We start from the raw sequence: 20,349 nt of genomic DNA on the forward strand, positions 1-20,349 counted from the left end.
ATCAATTTTCAAAGGAAAAAACTATGCTTGTTATAACTCCTGCAGGGCACAGCAGAGATCAAAGAGAACTGTAGGCTTTCATGTGCTTTTTTCTGCAAACTTCGAATAAAGTAATCAATCAATCAATCAATCAATCAATCAATCAATCAATCAATCAATCAAAGAGAGAGCTCCATCCATGACGTCACCATATTAACGCCTTGTAAGTATCGCCACTGCTCATGTGGCCTAAAATAGTCGCTTCTTTTGGGCTTGTTTTCACAGACCCGGTTGCTTATTTCTCTCACAAAACAGGGCAACGCTCATTATTAGCCTACTCTGGCTAGACTGAGAACGCGCATCAGATCCTCGCGGGGAGAGAGAGGGAGTGGGAAGAGACTCCACAGTTCAGGCTTGGGTGAGTTGTGCGGATAATGTTTCCTACTCGGCAGTCTAATAATATAATACAGGGGGGAAAAAGCTACATTTTCTACCGAAATCTGTTTTATTTGCTGTTAAAAAAAACTAAACAACAAAAAAACAGTGAGTTGGGATTCATTGTCTGCTAGAAAGGTATAGGCTTAACATCAAGTTCAAAATAGCACATTCTTGATGAAATATTTGCGACTCTTGCGATATTTTAGATAGCACAGGGTGCATTAGGCCAGTGGTTCTCAACCTGTGTGGTTCGGGACCCCTAATTTTGAAATATTGAAAGAATTGAATGAAAAAAGACCATTACTGCATCAAAAGTAATCAACAAACTATCAAACATTGGCACATTTTTCAAATAATATAAGAAAGACGCCAAAAGTGTGAAAATAGCCAATCTACAAGCTCACTCAGCATTGCCAGGCATTGTGAGCTTGTAGATTGGATATTTTAAAAATATTTATCTGTGGAACCGAGTCAAACTAAATGTAGCCTAATGCCTCAACTCCAAGTGCTTGTCAGGGTGGGGGGTCCCCAGTTCGAAAAAATATGATTATTTTGGGGGGTCCCGAGTTCAAATATCGTCGCCTTGCTAAACTAATGACCTATGTCATTTTTTAAAGTTTTTCAGGAAAAAACTGATCCAAAACAAAACTATATGAAATTTCTTAATCATTTCACCCAAAATGTTTATAACAAATTATGACTATTTAAATAGAAATAACACTGTCTGTCAGTTATGTAACATAAGAGATTTAAATAGGTTTAAATAGGATTAAATCTGACTTTTCTGACATTTGACATCTGACATTTTTTACAAAATGGCCTAAATCAGTAAATAATTTGGCCTAAGTCACAAAACCATGTGACTTAGGCCCCAAAAAAATGCCTATTTTGGCCTAAGTCCCACTAGGGAGTTAGGCCATTATACTAAGGGGAGGGAACAGCATGATCCTTTTCAATTAGGAGATGGGCGATTTTACCAGAGGTGCAGTGTCATGAGGAGCTGACTTAGGCAAAAATATCATTTTCCTCAAAAAATTACTTTAGGCCATTAGTTTAGCAAGGTGACGATATGATTCTTTTGGGGAGTCGCGGCCCTGAAAAGGTTGAGAACCACTGATTTAGGCTATAGCTTAAGTAGGCTATTAAGTACTAAATACTGCAGTAGCCTATACAGAAATGAGAAATGTTAAAACTTCTGAATTTCAGCTTCAGTATGAATGGGGAACATTTTGAAATTATGAATTGGATAGTTGATTTTTTTTTTCTTTTTTTTTTCTTTCTTTGTTCTCGAATTGTTTAGTTTTTTTCTCCTCCTTTTTATTTGATGAATCATGGCGATGCACTAGCCATTGGACAGAGCAGCTATTATTTAGGGTCTGTCTCAATTAGTCCTACTATGGCCATGGGAAGATAGGTGATTTAATACCATATCTTGATTTGATAGGCCGACTCAAATCACGGATCTGTTTGAATATAAGGTGTCACTGATAAGTTTCTATTCACGTGAAACTCCCCCCCCCAACCCCACTCCCCCTGCGTAAAAAGTCATCAAGTGGATGCTGTTGGCGTCACTGTAAATCATTTCAAAATATCACTAGGTGTCAGTGTAGGTCAGAAAAACAGTTGTCGTTGATTAGTGTTAATTAAAAGACTATTAAAGTTTTTTTTTTTTAGGAAAAAAAAGCTGTTAAAAAGTGTCTTATAAAACGGCATAACTTCTCTAGTTCCTAAATTCCCTTTTCTGCTCTGTTATTTGACACTGCCTGTGTGTCCAAAGAACACAGTCAGGTGTGATTGGTTTATAATGATACCCTCTGACTCTTCACACTGTTTGATCTGCTCAGTATGATGTTGTTGCTTGTAGTTTTATAGATTAAAGGGACATATCACAATGACCACTTTTTCAAGAGCTTCAGATGACAGGGTTTAGCATGGATGAGAATGGTGATTTAATCACATATTGAATCAATCAAAGAGAGAGGGAGAACCCAATAAGGCACTCAGCATACAGTATATTTATTACATTGGCAAGTTCAAAATGGAACAGAAAAACAAATCTAGACTGTATCTGTTTCTTGTAACAAATCCAAATGTATTATTTGGAACCCAGTGGACAAGATAATATACAATGTAAACATTATATTCAACATGTTATTTATCCATGCTTTTATGTGCAGTATATATATATACATTTATGTAATTTTTTCTTTTAGTTTGTTAGTTCATGGGGAATCGTTAGCAGCATAGTGACTATTGGGTGGGGCAAACGGGTGAAAAATGTCTCAAGGGCAGATTGCCATTAAACTTGTTCAGTGCATTCATGCTCCTGGATGAACCCTAACCATTTGAGTGACCCCCATGACCTTTCCACTAGTGCCTGCAGTGTCATCCCCTGGCCAAATTGTCAACATTGCAAACAAGAGTTCTCATAATTTCAAAGGCAGATTGCAGGACGCAACTCACTGATTTTGATAACTCCATGGCTTTTCCTTTTACCCTCTCTCACTCTCTCTTAACCTCTGACACGGTCAATGCAGATGGCTGCCCACCCTACCGAGCCTGGTTCTGCCTGAGCTTTCTTCAAGGTAAGGGAGAGTTTTCCCTTGCCACACACACAAAAAGTGCCTGCTCAGGGTGGGGAGGGGGTGTGCGTTGGGTCTCTACTCTATATGTAAAGTGTCTTGAGACAACTTGTTGTGATTCAACATTATAATAAAATGTTATCAAATTGAACTAAATGTAATAAAAATGTACCCCACCATTCTATGGCCAAAATGTCTGGCTTCAGTGGCTTGGTATAAGGAGCAGCAAGGCCTCCGTTTCTAGTGGGGGCTTTTAGGCTCTTTGTCTTGTGATGTTTGGAACTTAGAATGTCCAAATCAATTTTGGTATAAAAAATACAAAATTCCACCAACAATTTGCACATGCGCTTGTTTGTTAGTCCCACTGCCTCAGGGGAAAAAAATTACAAGGAAGTGGTCTTGATATATAGGTACCTTGCAGGTATCTTTTGGAAGGCGTGACTAGGACTCTGTGTTACAGCAGTTATACAAGGATGATCAGCCACTTCGGCATGTTTGTTTGGTTCAAATGTAAACTTTGCGGTGACTGTATTGGTGATGCATATGTTTTATGATCTATCATCAGGTTTGGGATCATTCCTGTCTACGGCTGGATGAATAACTGCAAATATCTAAAATGGGGGTTTATCCTCTTCTTTGTAATTGTCAATGCCATCATCTTCATCGTTATGGCTGGCATGAGATTCCCTGAGATGCAGAGAGCCATCCTGACCCTGCGGCCGGCACGAAACGTGTGCCCCTACCGGACCTCTACCCAAAACATCACCCCTCTCAACAACACCAAGCACCTGCTGGTTTCAGCCTATCTGGACCACAGGGTGAAAGACTGGGATTTGCGCATCATTGGTATATTCAGGAGAGATTCCATCCTGCCCCTTCACTGTTTTTTCTGCTGTAGGGGCTACTTCTCCATCCACAGCACTCTAGCTAGCATTGAACCGCACACAGACCATTTTGGTTTTCCCTTCGTGACTACGGACGTCATGTGTCGGATTCCCGTGGGCTGTGACGCGACCCACGTCACTCTAACGATTCACCCAGACAGCATGGAGGCGCACCAGCAGCTGTTTCTCCCCATAGGCAACCAGGAAAGTAGCGGGAGAGAGGAGAGGCCCCAGTTTAACTTCACAGTCTGCATCTCCAACCTGTTCGGAGACTACAACAACGTGCTTCAGTTCACACAGACCCTGGAGATGTACAGGTCAGACCCTTTAAATAACAAATACTGCTTTTGGTGCATTAATGATTATGTGCTGTGTGCATGGTAGTGTATGACATAATGTTTTATGTCTTGTTGTGTCTTATGCTTGTTTGGGGCAACACAAATGATGACCTCCAAATGTTAACCGGCAACTCGCCTTTACCCCCAGACTGCTTGGCGTGGACAGGGTGGTGGTCTACAACACCAGCTGTGGTCCAGATCTTGACCGCTTGCTACGCAGTTACAGCCAGGAGGGCTTAGTAGAGATGGTTCCCTGGCCTATAGACAAGCACCTCCAGCCATCGCGGGGATGGCAATATTCACAACATGGAGGGGACCTGCACTACTTTGGACAGCTGACCACACTCAACGAGTGTATATACAGATACATGGACCGCTCTCGCTATGTCTTGTTGCATGACATAGATGAGATTATAGTACCATACAATCAAAGCAGCCTAATGCCTCTGATGAACGAGCTACAACAGCAGCATCCAAAGGTAGGGTTCGCTGTGGATGGGTGTGTACGTGCATTTGAATTGTATTTGTCTATGGCAGTGGTTCTCAACCTGTGGGTCGGGGGGGGGTCCCCAGATGACAGTAAAGTGACAATTTAAGGACTTTTAAGATTTTTTTATTACCAAAAAAAAAAGACAAAAGAAATTAAATGAAATGAAAAAAGTAAAGTAAAACTAAATCTAATGCCTCAACTCCTTCAAAAATTAAGGGGGGGGGGGGGGGGGGGTCACGACCTGAAAAGATTGAGAACCACTGTTCTATAGGTTGGAAAGACAGAGATGATGCATTTTACATAATTTTGGCATTCATTTATATTTATTCTTAATCTTGTATTTCTCTACTTCTCCAATGCCCTATCCATCCCTCCTCAACAGGCAGGGGTGTTCCTCATTGAGAATCACATCTTTCCAAAGCACCACTTTGAGCCCAGCGCAAAGTTCCACTTGCCCCAGTGGGAAGGGGTGCCAGGAGTAAATATTCTGGAGCACATCTATAGAGAAGAGCCAAACCGAAAAATATACCACCCCTACAAGATGATAGTTCAGCCAAGGTAGGGGCCTAATCTTTCATAAATTGGTGAGCCTTTGAGACTACATAGATAAATATACAGTCAGTTCTAAAGTTCTACAATAAGACTTTTCCAAGTCAATACATGTTGGTGACATACTAACCCACCTATCTGCAAATAGTTTTAATGCCATGGAATTTTGTGTACAAAAAGGCTGTAGTACCAATACGGATGAGAATAGATTCAAATTCAAATCTGACATTAACCATCCAGTCTGTAGCCATTTTCACACTTTATCGTTTGAAATTGAAGTGATAAGAACACAGAACCAAAACATGAAAAATATTCCGTCAGAAATGCTTTTAGAGCTCTATCTAAAACGCACAGAGTAGCCTTCATATCACTAGACTAGCAGATATGAGAATGACAATTACTGGAGCAGTATCAGATGTGGTAACTGTCTAATGTGTGTGTGTGTGTGTGTGTGTGTGTGTGTGTGTGTGTGTGTGTGTGTGTGTGTGTGTGTGTGTGTGTGTGTGTGTGTGTGTGTGTGTGTGTGTGTGTGTGTGTGTGGTCACAGGATGGTGGAGCAGACGTCAGTGCACTCTGTGCTCAAGAACTTCGGGGATACATTTAAGGTCCCTCCTGATGTGTGTCGGCTCGTTCATGTTCGGGTTGCTCTACAGGGCGGCTTGACCAAAGAGCAGCTGCACGTTGACACGCGGCTGTGGGACTTCCACGATAAGCTGATCCCTAATGTGGACAAGGCCCTTAGGGGAATAGGGATGCTGAGGACAAATGGAGGGAGATGATGGAGCATGGACACAGCTGTACAGACTGACATGTACATCAAGGGATCTTATGCTTGTCTGCACCTATAAGATGAACTTAAATGAAGTCCAGTGGCAGGTTGTAGAGGAATTTATTTGACAAGTTATCTGAGTGGGTCAGTGTGAGTGAGAAACGCCTCTCCCCTCCCTCAGCAGTGCTGATTGAAGTACGCTTAAGCAAGACTTGACATCACATTCCTTCCACACCCTGTCTGTACTTACTCTGTTGGTATGACAATACAAATGACAGTAATCCATCTGAATGAAGTAAAAAGTACTGGTATATGATAAGAAGCTTGGTGCCAGGAACATAAGTCAATAGCTGATCAACATAGAATAAAACATTGCGGTTGATTCTGTCACACAGGAGAGATGCTATAGTGAAAGAACAAACCATGGACAGCTTCACTGAAGCTTATCTGGTCTCAGTTGACCCTTATTCCTCCATTTGAACTTGGAGAATGATGGGCCCTTTTTCACCTAATTAATAATTAATATTTACTTTGAACCATACCAAACAACATAGTACGTGACCTCTACTATGACTATTGTCAAATGGTTATTTATTTATTTAGTTCTAAGTTTCACAAAGAGGTCCATTTTGTTTTAAAAAGGAACAGAGGAAGTCAACAGAAGTAAACGTATGATTTGGGGACTAAGTGGACTGGGCCTTTTCGTGTTCATGCATCCCACTGCATGCTGTGCCACCACATCTATTTCAATGTGATACAGTAAAAAAAACATGTTCACAACACAAATAAATTATACTGTTTAGTTTAGTGGACTTCCCACTCCCTTTGATAGCATTACTTCAGTAACCTTTTGATTTATTTGCATCAATGGTATATAAATCTTCAACCGCTTTTTCTGTATTCAAATATGGACATTTAATTATTTGTCTGTGTGAACGTTTTCTCACATTTGGTACCATAGAAGTAATCCAATCCAACTGTGCCTTATAATAGGGGCATAAATGACAAACATCACACTGTATTGAAGAGACATAGGTCTACTTCGTGTTGTCAGACAAGTATCACTCCTCACATAATCATTTCATGTCGTGGAACTTGCCATAGTGGAAATTAAACCAGCGCTGGACCTAAATAAAGTACATTACTTTCTGAATGATAAACATAAAGTGTGATTCTTTTGAAGTGTGGAGCCAGTAAAGCAGCTGAAGAGAAGTTCCAGAATAGAAGAGGTGCTTTTCTGAGTTTTTGTTTTGGAGAATTACGGTATACACAGCAGAATGTCAGGGTACACAAGCTAGAAAAACTAAAGAGAATCATATTCTAAACATATACTGTATCTTACCTCTTTACTCCAGTGTGTGCCAATTGAAATAATTAATGTCAGAGGAGTCAATCAAATCAAAATATAAACATAAAATATACAAGATAAAGCACATATACTTCCATGGTGAACCTGCCAGCAGTTTTCCATAAATGTTGATTGTGACCAAAACGGTCAATGGGGATATAAAGGGGATACTGGGTCTCTGAAAAAAATCTTATACTAGACCAGTGCCAGAAGGGCGCCGGCCTACTCAGTGGCCACGCAAGTCAGGGACGATGCAAGTTGGGAATACATGCCCACCCATTTGTGCAATACTCTCTACCTAATGTAGTCGTTGGACAGTCTCAGGCTTACCTCTCTCACACGTCACAATTTATATTGGCGAAGCAGTACAAACGTGATACAAACTTCAGCCTATCACTGAAGCCACATGGCACTGCACACCCCACGGGGCATAAGGGATACACATTCCAAGTTTGAGGCCATTCGGTCAAGCAGCGCCAGAGTTATGCCCGGGTTATTCCCAAAAATACACGTTAATTAATAGAAAGATAGATATCTTGCTATAAAGATTTTTTCTTGTGCTGCAATTCATTTTGACAAGCATTTAAGCTGCACTGCAGTGTCCCCAAATGTGACACAGTGCGGCTTATGGTTTTAGCTGTGTCTCAATGACATTATTCTTTCTTAAATTGACTGTACAAAGGCTGGTATAATGTGACAACTCAGTAAATTCCCCGCCCCCCAAATATCTGGATTGCCATTTTGGACAATGAATGTATAAATTAAGTAATCATAGCAGCAGGAAAACATGAGGCTATGCCTATAGCTTTATTTTCCTGTGGCAATATGTTAGGTCACATCATTTCAAGGCAACACTGGAAATTATTTTATTTGTTCTTTCATGTCCTGTACAACTAAATAATTTCAGCTGACAGCAGCAACAGGGGAATACTGACCCAGTTAGGAAACATCTGTCTGTAAGGAAGTCCCTACATGTTGTTTTTGTCAGCTCATAATGATGCAGTGGCCAAGGGCACACAGCAAACTTAACATCAGCATTTTCACATCCTGGAACCTGATTTTTTCTTTTTTTAAAGCAGGATTGTTCCATGATCTCTCTAAATATGGCAACCTTTTCACTCATGAATAAGAAAACAAGTGGGTATGGCTGGAAAACATCCAATAAGACTCAATATCCAAGTTGAACAAATTATTTAAAATTATTACATAAGTCCTACAGTTATCCCCTGAGATAAGTGTTATGGAATATTGCATTTCCAATTTGTTAAATAAAACCCCACAGACCTTTATTCTCATTTCTCTACAATCCAGTATTTCTTTCACTCTCACTCTCTCTCTCTCTCATGTCCCTAAATTTATATGATGACACTCACACCCCATACCCATCCCACACATCGGACTCTGACACATTTAGAGAAAACATAATCATTTGGAAACTATTTATTGAACATTTGCAACCAGATATCAGTTAAATACAGGACTTTCATTTCTCTCTCCCCAAACAGCAGGGACTGACTCCATCTAGTTGCACACTCTGAGAGGAGGGAATGTTTTAGCTAATTTGTACTTTGCCACAAAACCCTTTCCGACAAGTGTCGCTGGACAGACAAATTCTCAACTGATAAAAAGTGTTGTTATCGAGCGACACTTGTCAAAATGGTCGTGCGACAAAGTATAAATGAGCCTTTTGAATTTACAAGACTTAGTAAGGCGCACTCTGTGCTGGAAGTCTTTTGGCTGTCTTCTGATAAAGAGAAAATAAATCAGGGTGCCGCATCTCAAATGTCCTGACGTTGCTTCCTCTCTTCTCTTCCTTCCTTCACCTGCAATGCCATGCAGGTGACATGCCAACAGACAAAAGCTTATCTAACGGAGGATTGTGTCTATTGCTTTTTTTCTGCCCTGCGTTACGACAGAGAAATACATTTTGAAAGCAGGTGAAAAGAGGAAGCCAACTTAAGACTACTGAGATGCGTCCATGGTGAATGCGGCAGTCTCAGATGTGAAACGATTGAAAAGTTAAAAGTAAAATGATCAACATGTATATATTAGAAAAATGGCAATTGTTTTATAATAAACACCTCGCCTCACCTACTCCAAAGAAGACCAGGGTTATAAATTAAAACGGTCCAAATAAAAATCAATCAACAAGACTTTGGGCCAATTCACTTCCATTTCAAGACTGGAAAAATCCTCATCGAACAAAAAAAACCCAAATGGCACTTTTCAGTCTCTTGAATTGGAATCTAGACTCTGAATTGAATGGGAATCGACCCTAACCCTAAAATCAACTCTCTCTAATTTACATATATGGGTCAGGCGCTCTTCAACCATTCACCATTCTAGAAGTTGCTCCCCAGATGGGGGAAATATGGAGTTGTGGTCTTCGAGGGCTAGGCCACAGTTTTGAAGGTCTGCAGTATGAGGTTGGTTTGATGGATGAGCCGGTTTGCACTGATGAAGACATTTATCGCCCTGGACAAACAAAGTAAATAATTACTTGTCGTACCTCAGACAAACCTAGCTCACACTCTTATTCAGATCAAGTTGACAGGAAGCCAGGTGGAATCAGGGATAGAACCGGGAACACCCTGATTCCAAGACGGACACTCTACCGCCTAAGCCAGTGCCCCCCCTACACAGTAGGGATAGGGGGCGTGTACAGAGTTAACTGTATACACAAAAAAATAAAATAACCAACATAAATTACTTCAATTGTATATATAATTATTCCTCTAACCTGCATTGGTTCTTCTTAGTCGGCACATCTAAGTTTTTATTGCTGCTTGGTTATTTACTGTGTATGTATGCTTGTTCTGTGTAGCTGCCACAGCAGGAAGCATCCTATAAGAGTATAACCCTTAACAGACAAGTCTGTCTGACTCTGACATTTTGGTCAGTCAATTGTTGAACATGTGGCATGTATAACCTTCCCCCAGGATATTAAAATGTCACAAAAAAAGAAAACATTTCAACCCTGTGAATGAAGCCTCTCTAGATGAATAAACAAACGGGGCGCTGCTGTAAATATCAACAAAAGACAGACATTCAGACAAGAATGATAACTGGCTTCATGGACTGGACCATTTCCCTGGTGGCATAGAGCATAGCTTATCAAAACAGAAGCAGATGGCTGTTTGTTTAGTGTATCATTTTCTGCAGTAACAACTTCTGAATGATAAAGCACTGTAGAGGTGAACCGAAGAAGAAACTCTGCCACAGAGAAAATGACAGAGATCTACTCACTTTCCGTCTTTGAAGTACGTTTTAAGGGTGTCACTGAAGCTTTTGGAGTATTTCACAAACTCCTTTTTCTGGTGCTCCAGGGCCTGTGTGTGCAGACAACAAAATACAGGGTCAACATTTAGATACAAAGCATGCAATGGGTGTTCATATGCAATGGCACTTTGAGAGCAAAATGAGATACCTATGTATAACTTGATGGGGATCTCAGGATATCATTTAACATCTTGAAATGTTCATATTTCATAGTTAAATAGTCTTAACCTTTCGTCTGTGATGAGCAAGGTAAAGGGTCATTGGCTGGCTTTAGCTGTACATGCAGTACGAGTGGGGGGAGCGACTGAGTTTTCATATCGTTTCCCTGTGACGTTAATATCTTTCATGTTCATATATAGATTATGATAATGATGAAAAACAAGATCAGTTCCTTATGAGACTATGGCGGACCACCACAGTCTAGCTAATTAATGGACAACACTGTTACAGTGTGCGTGTGTACGTACGTACGTACGTACGTACGTGCGTGCGTGCGTGCGTGCGTGCGTGCGTGCGTGCGTGCGTGCGTGCGTGCGTGCGTGCGTGCGTGCGTGCGTGCGTGCGTGCGTGCGTGCGTGCGTGCGTGCGTGCGTGCGTGCGTGCGTGCGTGCGTGCGTGCGTGCGTGCGTGCGTGCGTGCGTGCGCTACTCACTCTGCGATTCTGGTACTGATATTTCTTAAACACATTGTTGACTGTATCCAAGAGCTCCTTTATTGCACTGGCTATGTCTCTGCAGAAAAAAACATAACAATCAGAGACAGTACCACTGACTTCAAATACAATATATAAATCAGGTAAATTGTTTACCAGACCACCAATATATTGGCTAAACATTCACCCATCCTCTCTCACAGAGTTTGTACAGGAGGTATTACCCTTCATCACATAACCAGCTTTTATTTTCCAATTTCCATGGGCTCGGCAAGCCACATGGCAGGAGCCTATCTCCTATTTCTGTAGCGTGTGGCGGCTTGATGTACATGTACACCCCCTGGACATGACGCTAGCATGTTGCAGGGACTTACCCCCAATCCAACCCTTGATGCTGAGTGCAAAGCAGGGAGACATTTGGTTCCCACTTTTATAGTATTTGGTATGCCCCGTTCCGGATCGAACCCCGACCTCCCAGTCTCAGGCCGGACACTCTAACCACAAGGCCACTGTGCTGGTGGTTACATACAGTACGTGAGGGAAGTGATAAAAGGAATGTGTTCTTTTTGTCTTTTGTATGACTGCTGTAACTTCCATGGTGACAAAATGTTACACCTATCCATCTATCTAGTGACATAAGCATGAGCAAGAATGAGCAGGGCAGGCTGTAGATCCCATAGCCTGGACAGACTGTCACACTGTGATATGCTACATAGTTTACCGGCAAACATTGATGTGTAATGCTTTGGTCACGGATTAAGAGCAATCTCGTCTTCTTACTCATTTTGGTATTTGAATGTTTCGATATTATTTACAGTTGTCCATATGACCCGTCCCCAGTACAGGGGCATGTTAACCTTTCATGAGAAACATGCCTGCTACTGTATTAGTTTGAAAAGCCCGAGAGGCACTTTTAAGTTAGACGTTAGGCAAAAGAATAGTGCACAAAGTGTGTTTCCAAACGTGTCATAGCACACCAGCTTACCTCGGCTACATTGGAAATGAGGGCTTGCCTCTCAACTGTACTCCCGACGAGTATAAATAAAGGTGATGATGATGATAGCACAAGTATCAGTCCATGAATTAGGTTTTTATTTTATTTCACCACTATTGTCATTACCACTGCTAGTGTTCACACTCACTTGATGGTCTGTAGGAAGCGTACTCTGTCATTGATCTCGTCAGGGATCTTGCTGAGAATGTGTTTAAGAGCTCTGGCCTTCTCATTCAGGTCCTGGAACTCCTGCTCAGGCCGGTCGATCATGAACTCTGTGAGATTGCAGACAACTCAAGTGTTTAGTCTGCATTTCCTGAACCCAGATCATTCAGAATGCAGGTGTAGAGAAACTCAAAACAGCAGCGCTAGGTGTCATTAAACCAATTTTGGGAGACAATACTGTTTATGTGGTTGCAGACAAAAGAAGATACAGAAGCAGGCACAAAATACTGACGTGCAAACTCACACGTGCCCGGCCACATACACACCCACACATGCAAGTGCAACACACACCCACACACACCTTCCACGTCATCGGCTGCCATGCGGAGTAGTGATTCAGTGAAGTTGATTTGGACATTCTTCTTCTCCAGAATCTTAATGATGATGTCTTGAGTCAAACCAGGGTTTTCCCTCTCCGCCTGGCAAAGTCCACACACACGTTCACCATTTAACGATCCCATTGTCAATCTACCAATAAATCAATCTTTACGCATTTAGCTCATTTAATCATTATTATTATTGTTTGCATAATTATTCGATTAAGCTAGGCCATTAACTTAGACCATAAAATGACAAATGATTGTACCCAAGCAAACCCAAACATCTTGAAAATACTTAATGTTTACCCAGCAGTAAAAATAATAACTTTTCATTTTAAAATATGGAACAAAGAATGTTTAGATGACACCACTAAACCTCATTACTAAATTTGTATTTGATTCCTTTTCCATCAATAGATTCAGTGTCTCGCACACATTTCAAACATTAAAATGCATAGGATAATGACAGGACAATAAAAGTTAAAAACATTGAAGAAAAGTCACTAAATTGAATAAGAGAGAAGGGGTTAAATAAATAAACACAAATACATAAGAAAAATGCTTCTGGGTAAAAGGCAAGATTAAAGAGGTGCATCTGATTTGGCTTTGCTGAGATTCCACTGGGAGGCTGTTCCAGAGTCTGGGTCCATAAGAGCTGAAAACAGCCTCTCCAATATTTTTTAGTCTTACTACAGCGGATAACTTAACTTAAAATGGGAGTCAGCAGATCTGAGGTCTCTACCTGGAACATTGCTTGGCAGCATGTTATTGATTTACTCTGGAGCGAGTCCAGCAAGGATGTCAAAAATAAAATAAAAGACAATTCTAAAACTGTCTTGCAAGCCGGTGTAATGCCTTTCAAAAAACTGTCGTGATGTGAGCTTCCTTCCTGGTTCTAGTCAAAACGTTTGCTGTAGCAGCATCCTGTAAAAGTTTTTCTTCACCTACAGCATTACACATTTAGGAAAGCCAGAGGGCAGTGTGCGCCCTAATAATAATAATAAAACTGTTAATAAAAACACACCCATACATTTTTTTTCTTCTTCTGTGACATCGTTGTGGAAATCTCATATGTACAAAACTGTTACTTTTCACTCAGGATTCAAATAAAAAAAAGCTGATCAACAAGCTCAAAACAAGTCGCGATGCGTTTTGAGCTTGTAGATCGGTTATTTTTGCTACTTTTGTGTGACTACAATATTATTCATTCATTTCATTGATAAGATAGGCCTAGATATCAGCAGGAATCACTGATGTAATTTCATTTTCTAATAAATATTCATATAAAAAGGTACTATAAATAAAGTACGGGTCGCCAAAGAATTTCCCACATAAAATGGGGTTATGGTATAAAAAGGTTTCAGAACCCCTGCTCTATAGCAATGAGTACTGAACAACCACTCTATAGTAACAAGTACTCTCAGAATATAGAGCTATTTAACACTTATTGTAACCAAAGAAAATCACTTACCCTACCTTTAATTTACGAAAGAATACAACAAGTTAAAATATGGAGATTCTGCCCGACAGCAACGATATAAATAAATATGGCATTACAATATGTCATTAGTTGGCTGGGATGCAGAAGGTGGAGAAGATTGATGGGTAACTAGGTAACGAATGATGAAGATAGGGGGAGGTATAACTGGACACAGGTGAATGATAGGATTTGTTCTCTCCAGCGAAAGAGAGATTATTGATCAAGAGGACACAGCTGTTGTTTTTGTTATCTGCGTTAGGGTCTGCAGCAATTGGCATGGACGAGGTCGCTTGAATCTGCAAAGATCAGCTCCTAAATAATTCAGTTCTGAATTACACCTGCTTGGCGGCAGGCAGTGGGGATGGTCGAGAAATGAGTTAGCAGGATTCAAATAAAAAATGTAAAAGTATCATAGCAAAAAGAAAACCTGTACACTCTCAGGTGGGCCATCCTGTCACTTGGGTTTGGTTAATGACAAATGTTCCTCTCATACATGATGTGTGCTAATATAGAGTATCAATAATACATTACATAACGTATAGCAATTAATAAATGCCTTTATCACCTGCCTTCAAATGTTTACATGGACTAACTAGGTAAGTCCCAATCAGAAGTTAAAGTTCAATCTTGTAGCCAATCAAGGCATATTGTAATTGATCTGTATATCGCAATATTAAATGCAATTCCGATTGTATCATATATATATATATATCTTACCCCATAGCGCTCTGTCTATATGAGCTGTCATATAGCTGTTGTAAACAGACACTTCCCACAACTGCTGGGGCAAGCAAAAGAAAGGCGTCCATGGGTGCTTAGCCTAATGTCTAATATCTGCAGTCAGTGTAGAGATAATTTAAAGAGGACCTAATTTTCCTGTATTTTCCAACCATAGCAATAATATCTGACAAAATCTAGTGAAATTATTCAGTTTAGAGTGCTGACCATCTTAGTGCAAAACAAGGAAGTGAAGTCTACCATTGCACCGGTAATCCATTAGCTGCAAAGGTGGCACCAACATTAACACCTTGAGCAACGTCAACGTAAGACCAGATTATGATAAGAACGATGTGAAAAGCCCAAGGCTGTGATAGTTTCATTATTTCAAATGTCTGTCAAGCAACAGACATGAGGGGGGAAAAAAGGAGCAAGTTGATGCAATCTGTCTGATTCAAGCCAAAGTGATAAATCCATGTCTGATACTGGATTTTGAAGACGGGGAATGTGTGCAGTGGTAAATCTCAAACACATTAAACGTGTGGCCGATTACTAAGTGTCTAGGATGTCAGGCAGAAATCCTACCTTTATGAACGCTGCTCTAAGCGTCTGAGCTGCTGACAAGTTGATCCTTTCCAGCTGAAGAACAAACAGGACACACACACACACACAGTCAGGGTAAAGACTGAACAACTTACATCTCCATACATACTGTCACTGTACTGTGTACACAAAAGCAAACCGCACTCTCAAGCATTAAAGTCCTGTCACAATCTGCATTGCTATTACCTGCAAAACAACTGCCACTAGGATTATAATGAATATGAACTACAATGAGCATTTACCCACATAAATTAAGTAGTCACAATAAACGCGATCACAGACAATGTTAAAAGTGTTACCTCGTTGAAAACTGGGTACATCACAGCGTAGAGCGTCATGGATACCATGGAGCTTGTCTCCGCTTCATTCTTCATCTCCTCCATTGTCATCCTCCAGGGAGGAGCGGCTTGGCGGTGAAAAAGTGCAGGGGAGGCAGACAGCAACTCTCTCACACACACTCACACATGCACTCGCCCACACACACTCACACCCTCTGTAAACCCCACAAGCCCCAGAGTGACGATAGCCTGGGGGAAATGATGAGACCAGAACAGGGGCATTTACTTATCAACGGCATAGTCAGCTGTCTTTCTCAGACTTCACCTACAGCAAGCTAAGTACAGTTGGCGTTTCTCATCATCCCTGCTGTGAATAAGCTATTGATCTAGTCATATGATTGGTCCATTCGGCTGTGAACTTCATGACCATGGTTGCTGGGACACTGGGAACTGTTTACTGTACATATTTTTTTTTTTCATTACTACTCGTTTATATGATGGTTTTACATTGTATTGTATATTTGTCTGTCATTAAATGTTTCGATGAATTTAATACACAGGACCCAATGGAAACAAGCCATAGTGCTTTCTTGGGTTTAATCCTTTTAGCATCCTTTTAATTTGTATAAAACTGTACTTTAACGTTAATACAGTATTCAATCAATCAATCAACCAACCAACAGTTTACCAAAAAAAGCACAGAAAGTAAAGTTCTATACGAAAGGATGCAAACAGGATTAAACCCAAGAAAGAACTATGGCTTGTTTCCATTGGGGTCCTGTGTATTCAATTCATCGAAACATTTAATGACAGACAAATATACAATACTATGCAAAAACATCATATAAACAAGTAGTTATCAAAAAGAAAAATATGTTCAGAAAACAGGCAACAGTTAAGTTTGCTTGCATACATTGCCTCCCTGCCAGCAAAGTAGCTGGTGAAATGTCAAATGCATTGTTTATGACAGCATGGCACACTGTTATAACGTCAACATGATTAGTCTGGGTAACATTTATATCGACATAATAACCCAAATCACATAAATGGTTCAATAGATAGAGGCCCTATGGCCGACGGGGACCGATGATGATACTGCTACCAGTTGTTAGCATAGCTTACATGCTAACTAACGTTGAAGGTATAGGTTTATATTGACTGTTCAGGTAAAACATGATCAGCAAACGGTTTGGTGCCGATTCTGCCACTCTAGTAACACATGACCAATCTCACGCTGCATCTACCTGTGGTGTGACTTGTTAAATTGTAGGGTTTTACGCCGTCGATCGCCTTTTAGCTGCTGTGTTTTCTTTACAATTGAAGGCGGAAGTTTTTCAGCACCAGCCTAGGCGACAGTTTCCGCTCGTGACGCAACGATTCGCCGTCCAATCAACGAGTTGGCAAAGAGGCAGGCTTTTACGTAATCTCTCGAAAGGATAATGTATACTTTGTCAAATAAGTCTATGAAGCTATCTTTGAAAACGTTTAATCTGCTATACAGTTTTATACAATATGTAGTGGGGGTCCCTGCTTCACATCATGTATACTTTACATTACTTAAGACCATTTTTCAAATATATATTTTTTTACATTTTGGACAAAATAGCCAATTTTACATTGAGGTGCCCAGATGTCCCTTAGTGCCCAGTGCCCACACTGTATCCAAATAGCCTTCCCCATTCTCTGCCTACGGTTTCTGGTAATATTATTGACCACTTATTTTGTATGTCCGTGGCAAAAATCTAATTTTGAGAAAATGTCCACCACGACAAGCTGGCATGGTGACTACCTGGAATTTCGTCATTTTAGGGGCAAGGCCACCATTGGTGTTGTCCATGTTTTGAGGGTACAAAAGCCAAATGCCAGCTAGGGCAGGAAGGCCATCAAATAAAAAGATTTTAGTCCATTGAAAGAATTAATTGAATTTAAGGGTTAAGGATGATTAAATTAAATTAAATATGTAGACTATCTGCAGTGAAATAAATAAATAATGGTATTTACAATCTGAGGCCTGCACCAATCAAAGTCACTGGATTGGTTTAAAGATGGGGACTCAGGGGAGCTAAGAATTCAGAATATCAAGCAAAGACACTGGTGTCTACATGACAAGAAAGAGACTCTGGTGTATACATATTGACAAGAACACTGTGGCCTCGGCCCTCAGGGCATGCCATTTTTTGAGGGGCACTAGACCAAACTGAGGGGCAATAACGGCCATGGCCTTCGTGGCCTCCCTGAAATTCCTACCCTGGTGGTGACCCCTGACCAACATATTATGTTGGAATCATGCTAATGTATATTTTCAGACAGTTAACCTTTTAAACCCTGAATATTTAGTCAACTTGACCGTTGGCTCTGTACTTGGTCTGCTCTTTTTCCCTCTACACCAACTCTCAGAAAATAGCCGATCTAGATCGGCTATTTTTCAGCTAATGTTCCCCATCACACAAAGATTTGACGGACCCCCTGTAGTTACTCTGAGGACCCCCTTGGGGCCCCCGACTCCCTGTGTCAACCCGGAAGAACCCCCTGACGGCAGGTGCCAGTACTGCTCCCGATTTGACTACAATATAGGAAAACATGGTACAGGCTGAATACTTTTTTTTCAACCCCGTCGGTTAAATTTTACTTTCCGGCAAAATTGCAAACATCTGCGGGTGTCTCGGACTACCTTTACTTTTTGGATACAATGTTGCGAAAAAGGTGATCTTCACTGCATTTGGACGTACTCACCTCTGCCCGAGGCAGTGGGACCTCATCTCGGAGGTATCGTGGAGAGTGAGGTTCCAAACCTGTTCGGAGGGGGGGTCAGCTGCCTGAATGTCCCCCCAATATTTCGTTTCCCACGTGTTGCGCAATCGTTGTTGTGTATTTGGCTGCATGCTTGCCTCTTGCCGCAATGACCATTCCCCCGACTGGCTACGTGCAGTTGCTCTCTCAACTAGATCAAATAGGTGCCAGACAAGCTAATACACAACACATAGTTGTTTTTTGTATGCTGGCTGTATACTGTTAAAGAAGTAGATGCCCGTGGGCCTCGGGCTGCTAGAATCAAGTACTGCAGCAATATATGGGGGAACTAAGTTGTCCCCCAGCTAATGTCCCCCGACCTTTTCCCTCATGCCGGCGCGCCTGCGTGCCCTAAACATGTAGTGTTGTTGTTAATAGGAATAAACACAGAAAGAACAGAAGCACCCGGGAGGAAGTGGACTAAGAAAGAGGAGGAGTCTGTCAAACCGAGTTCCTGTTTCTACACAAAAAATTTGATGGTGACCCCAGAGGCAAAAAACAAAGGGGGGGGGAGTCCCAGTTGGTTTTTACATAACATATACAGTACAGTGGGTATTATTATTTATTTTTTTATGCCTTTATTTTAGAGAGGGATAGGGAAAGTAGGCTGACAGGAAATGGGGAGAGATATGGAGGGGTGACACGCAGCAAAGGTCGTCGGGAACAGGAGTCGAACCCGCGACACGCTGTCAGGGTGGCATTGCAGGCCACAGTGGGTATTATTAGCCAGTGTCAAGGACCCTCAAATCAATATGTATAGCCTATTTGGCCACGGACCCCCATCTGAAAATATTTTGTGCCAGGGACTGGGACCCCCATACAAGATTTGTGTTGTGTCAAAAAAGAAATATCAAATATTTTGTGCCAGGGACTGGGTCCCCCATACAAGATTTGTGTTGTGTTGTATAAACATTTTTTTTTAAATAAATATCTCGAATTTTTTAAAATAGCAGATCTACAAGCTCACAACACACCGCATTGCAATGTGTTGTGAGCTTGTAGATAAGCCATTTTCTGTGTAGGCCTGTATATTTGGGTTAAAGTGGTTAAACTAACTTATATTTGCTAATTTTGCAGGAGAGTCCCTGGAACCCGCTCAAGGACCACTGGGTACCTGCTGACATTTTTACCATTGAGCTAATAGAGCCTGCCTGCTTGCTCATGGGGATAAATTGAATCTTGACCATCAGACCATCGTGTTAGATCCTGTGTCTAGGTGAGACATGACCTTTGACACAATCTAAATGTCTCAATAGAAGAGCAGGGAGACAAAATACAACCACCCCTTTCTGTGCGGAGTTTGCATGTTCTCCCGTGTCCCCTTGGGTAGGTACCCTCACAAAAAACATGCAGTAATACCTGGTCTCTATATAAGCTGCCTCCCCCTGGTCAGCCGGGGCGCCTGATGGAGGGGAAAGGAACTGGTTGGGATAACGTGTTCCTTCCACGCTGGGGAAACTCCCCCCTGTCAGGTGATAAGAAGCGGCCTGCTCACTCCTCATGCATTGAAGGAAGCAGAGCTCAGTTCGGGGCTCTCCCCAGGTTGGCAGAGGGAGAGTAGCGCCAAGGATTACAAGCATATAGGCAATTGGCACTGGGTGAAAAAAATGGGTTACATAAATAGTGGGATAAAA

The 20,349-nt window shown here is 41.3% G+C and overlaps 2 protein-coding genes across 2 annotated transcripts; one reads left to right on the plus strand and one right to left on the minus strand.

The window, feature by feature from the left end:
* Positions 1 to 365: 365 nt before the first annotated feature.
* Positions 366 to 7,137, plus strand: LOC308074624 (uncharacterized protein). Its single transcript, XM_080414129.1, has 6 exons — positions 366 to 397; positions 2,955 to 3,002; positions 3,565 to 4,200; positions 4,370 to 4,700; positions 5,094 to 5,269; positions 5,808 to 7,137. Exons 3-6 carry the CDS (start codon positions 3,593 to 3,595, stop codon positions 6,037 to 6,039), a joined length of 1,347 nt encoding a protein of 448 aa, XP_080270255.1. The 5' UTR covers positions 366 to 397; positions 2,955 to 3,002; positions 3,565 to 3,592; the 3' UTR covers positions 6,040 to 7,137.
* A 1,655-nt stretch (positions 7,138 to 8,792) lies between these two features.
* On the minus strand, positions 8,793 to 17,286 carry LOC308073981 (programmed cell death protein 10). The gene is made up of 8 exons (XM_080413286.1): positions 17,170 to 17,286; positions 15,947 to 16,174; positions 15,630 to 15,683; positions 12,829 to 12,946; positions 12,451 to 12,577; positions 11,309 to 11,387; positions 10,624 to 10,706; positions 8,793 to 9,852 (listed from the first exon to the last, which is right to left on the minus strand). Exons 2-8 carry the CDS (start codon positions 16,034 to 16,036, stop codon positions 9,771 to 9,773), a joined length of 633 nt encoding a protein of 210 aa, XP_080269412.1. The 5' UTR covers positions 16,037 to 16,174; positions 17,170 to 17,286; the 3' UTR covers positions 8,793 to 9,770.
* Positions 17,287 to 20,349: the final 3,063 nt, after the last annotated feature.

The sequence above is a fragment of the Gymnoscopelus braueri genome (genome assembly GCF_963280865.1).
Source record: "Gymnoscopelus braueri genome assembly, chromosome: 19".
Lineage (NCBI taxonomy): Eukaryota > Metazoa > Chordata > Actinopteri > Myctophiformes > Myctophidae > Gymnoscopelus > Gymnoscopelus braueri.

Excerpts from the sequence above, each read along its gene's own strand:
- LOC308073981 (XM_080413286.1), bottom strand. The coding sequence starts at position 16,036 with ATGACAATGGAGGAGATGAAGAATGAAGCGGAGACAAGCTCCATGGTA. Across the intron at positions 10,707-11,308 it reads ATCAGTACCAGAATCGCAGA|GCCCTGGAGCACCAGAAAAA; the intron begins GTGAGTAGCGCA and ends CTGCACACACAG. Across the intron at positions 9,853-10,623 it reads ACGTACTTCAAAGACGGAAA|GGCGATAAATGTCTTCATCA; the intron begins GTGAGTAGATCT and ends TTGTTTGTCCAG.
- LOC308074624 (XM_080414129.1), top strand. The coding sequence starts at position 3,593 with ATGAATAACTGCAAATATCTAAAATGGGGGTTTATCCTCTTCTTTGTA. Across the intron at positions 4,201-4,369 it reads CAGACCCTGGAGATGTACAG|ACTGCTTGGCGTGGACAGGG; the intron begins GTCAGACCCTTT and ends CTTTACCCCCAG. Across the intron at positions 4,701-5,093 it reads TACAACAGCAGCATCCAAAG|GCAGGGGTGTTCCTCATTGA; the intron begins GTAGGGTTCGCT and ends CCTCCTCAACAG.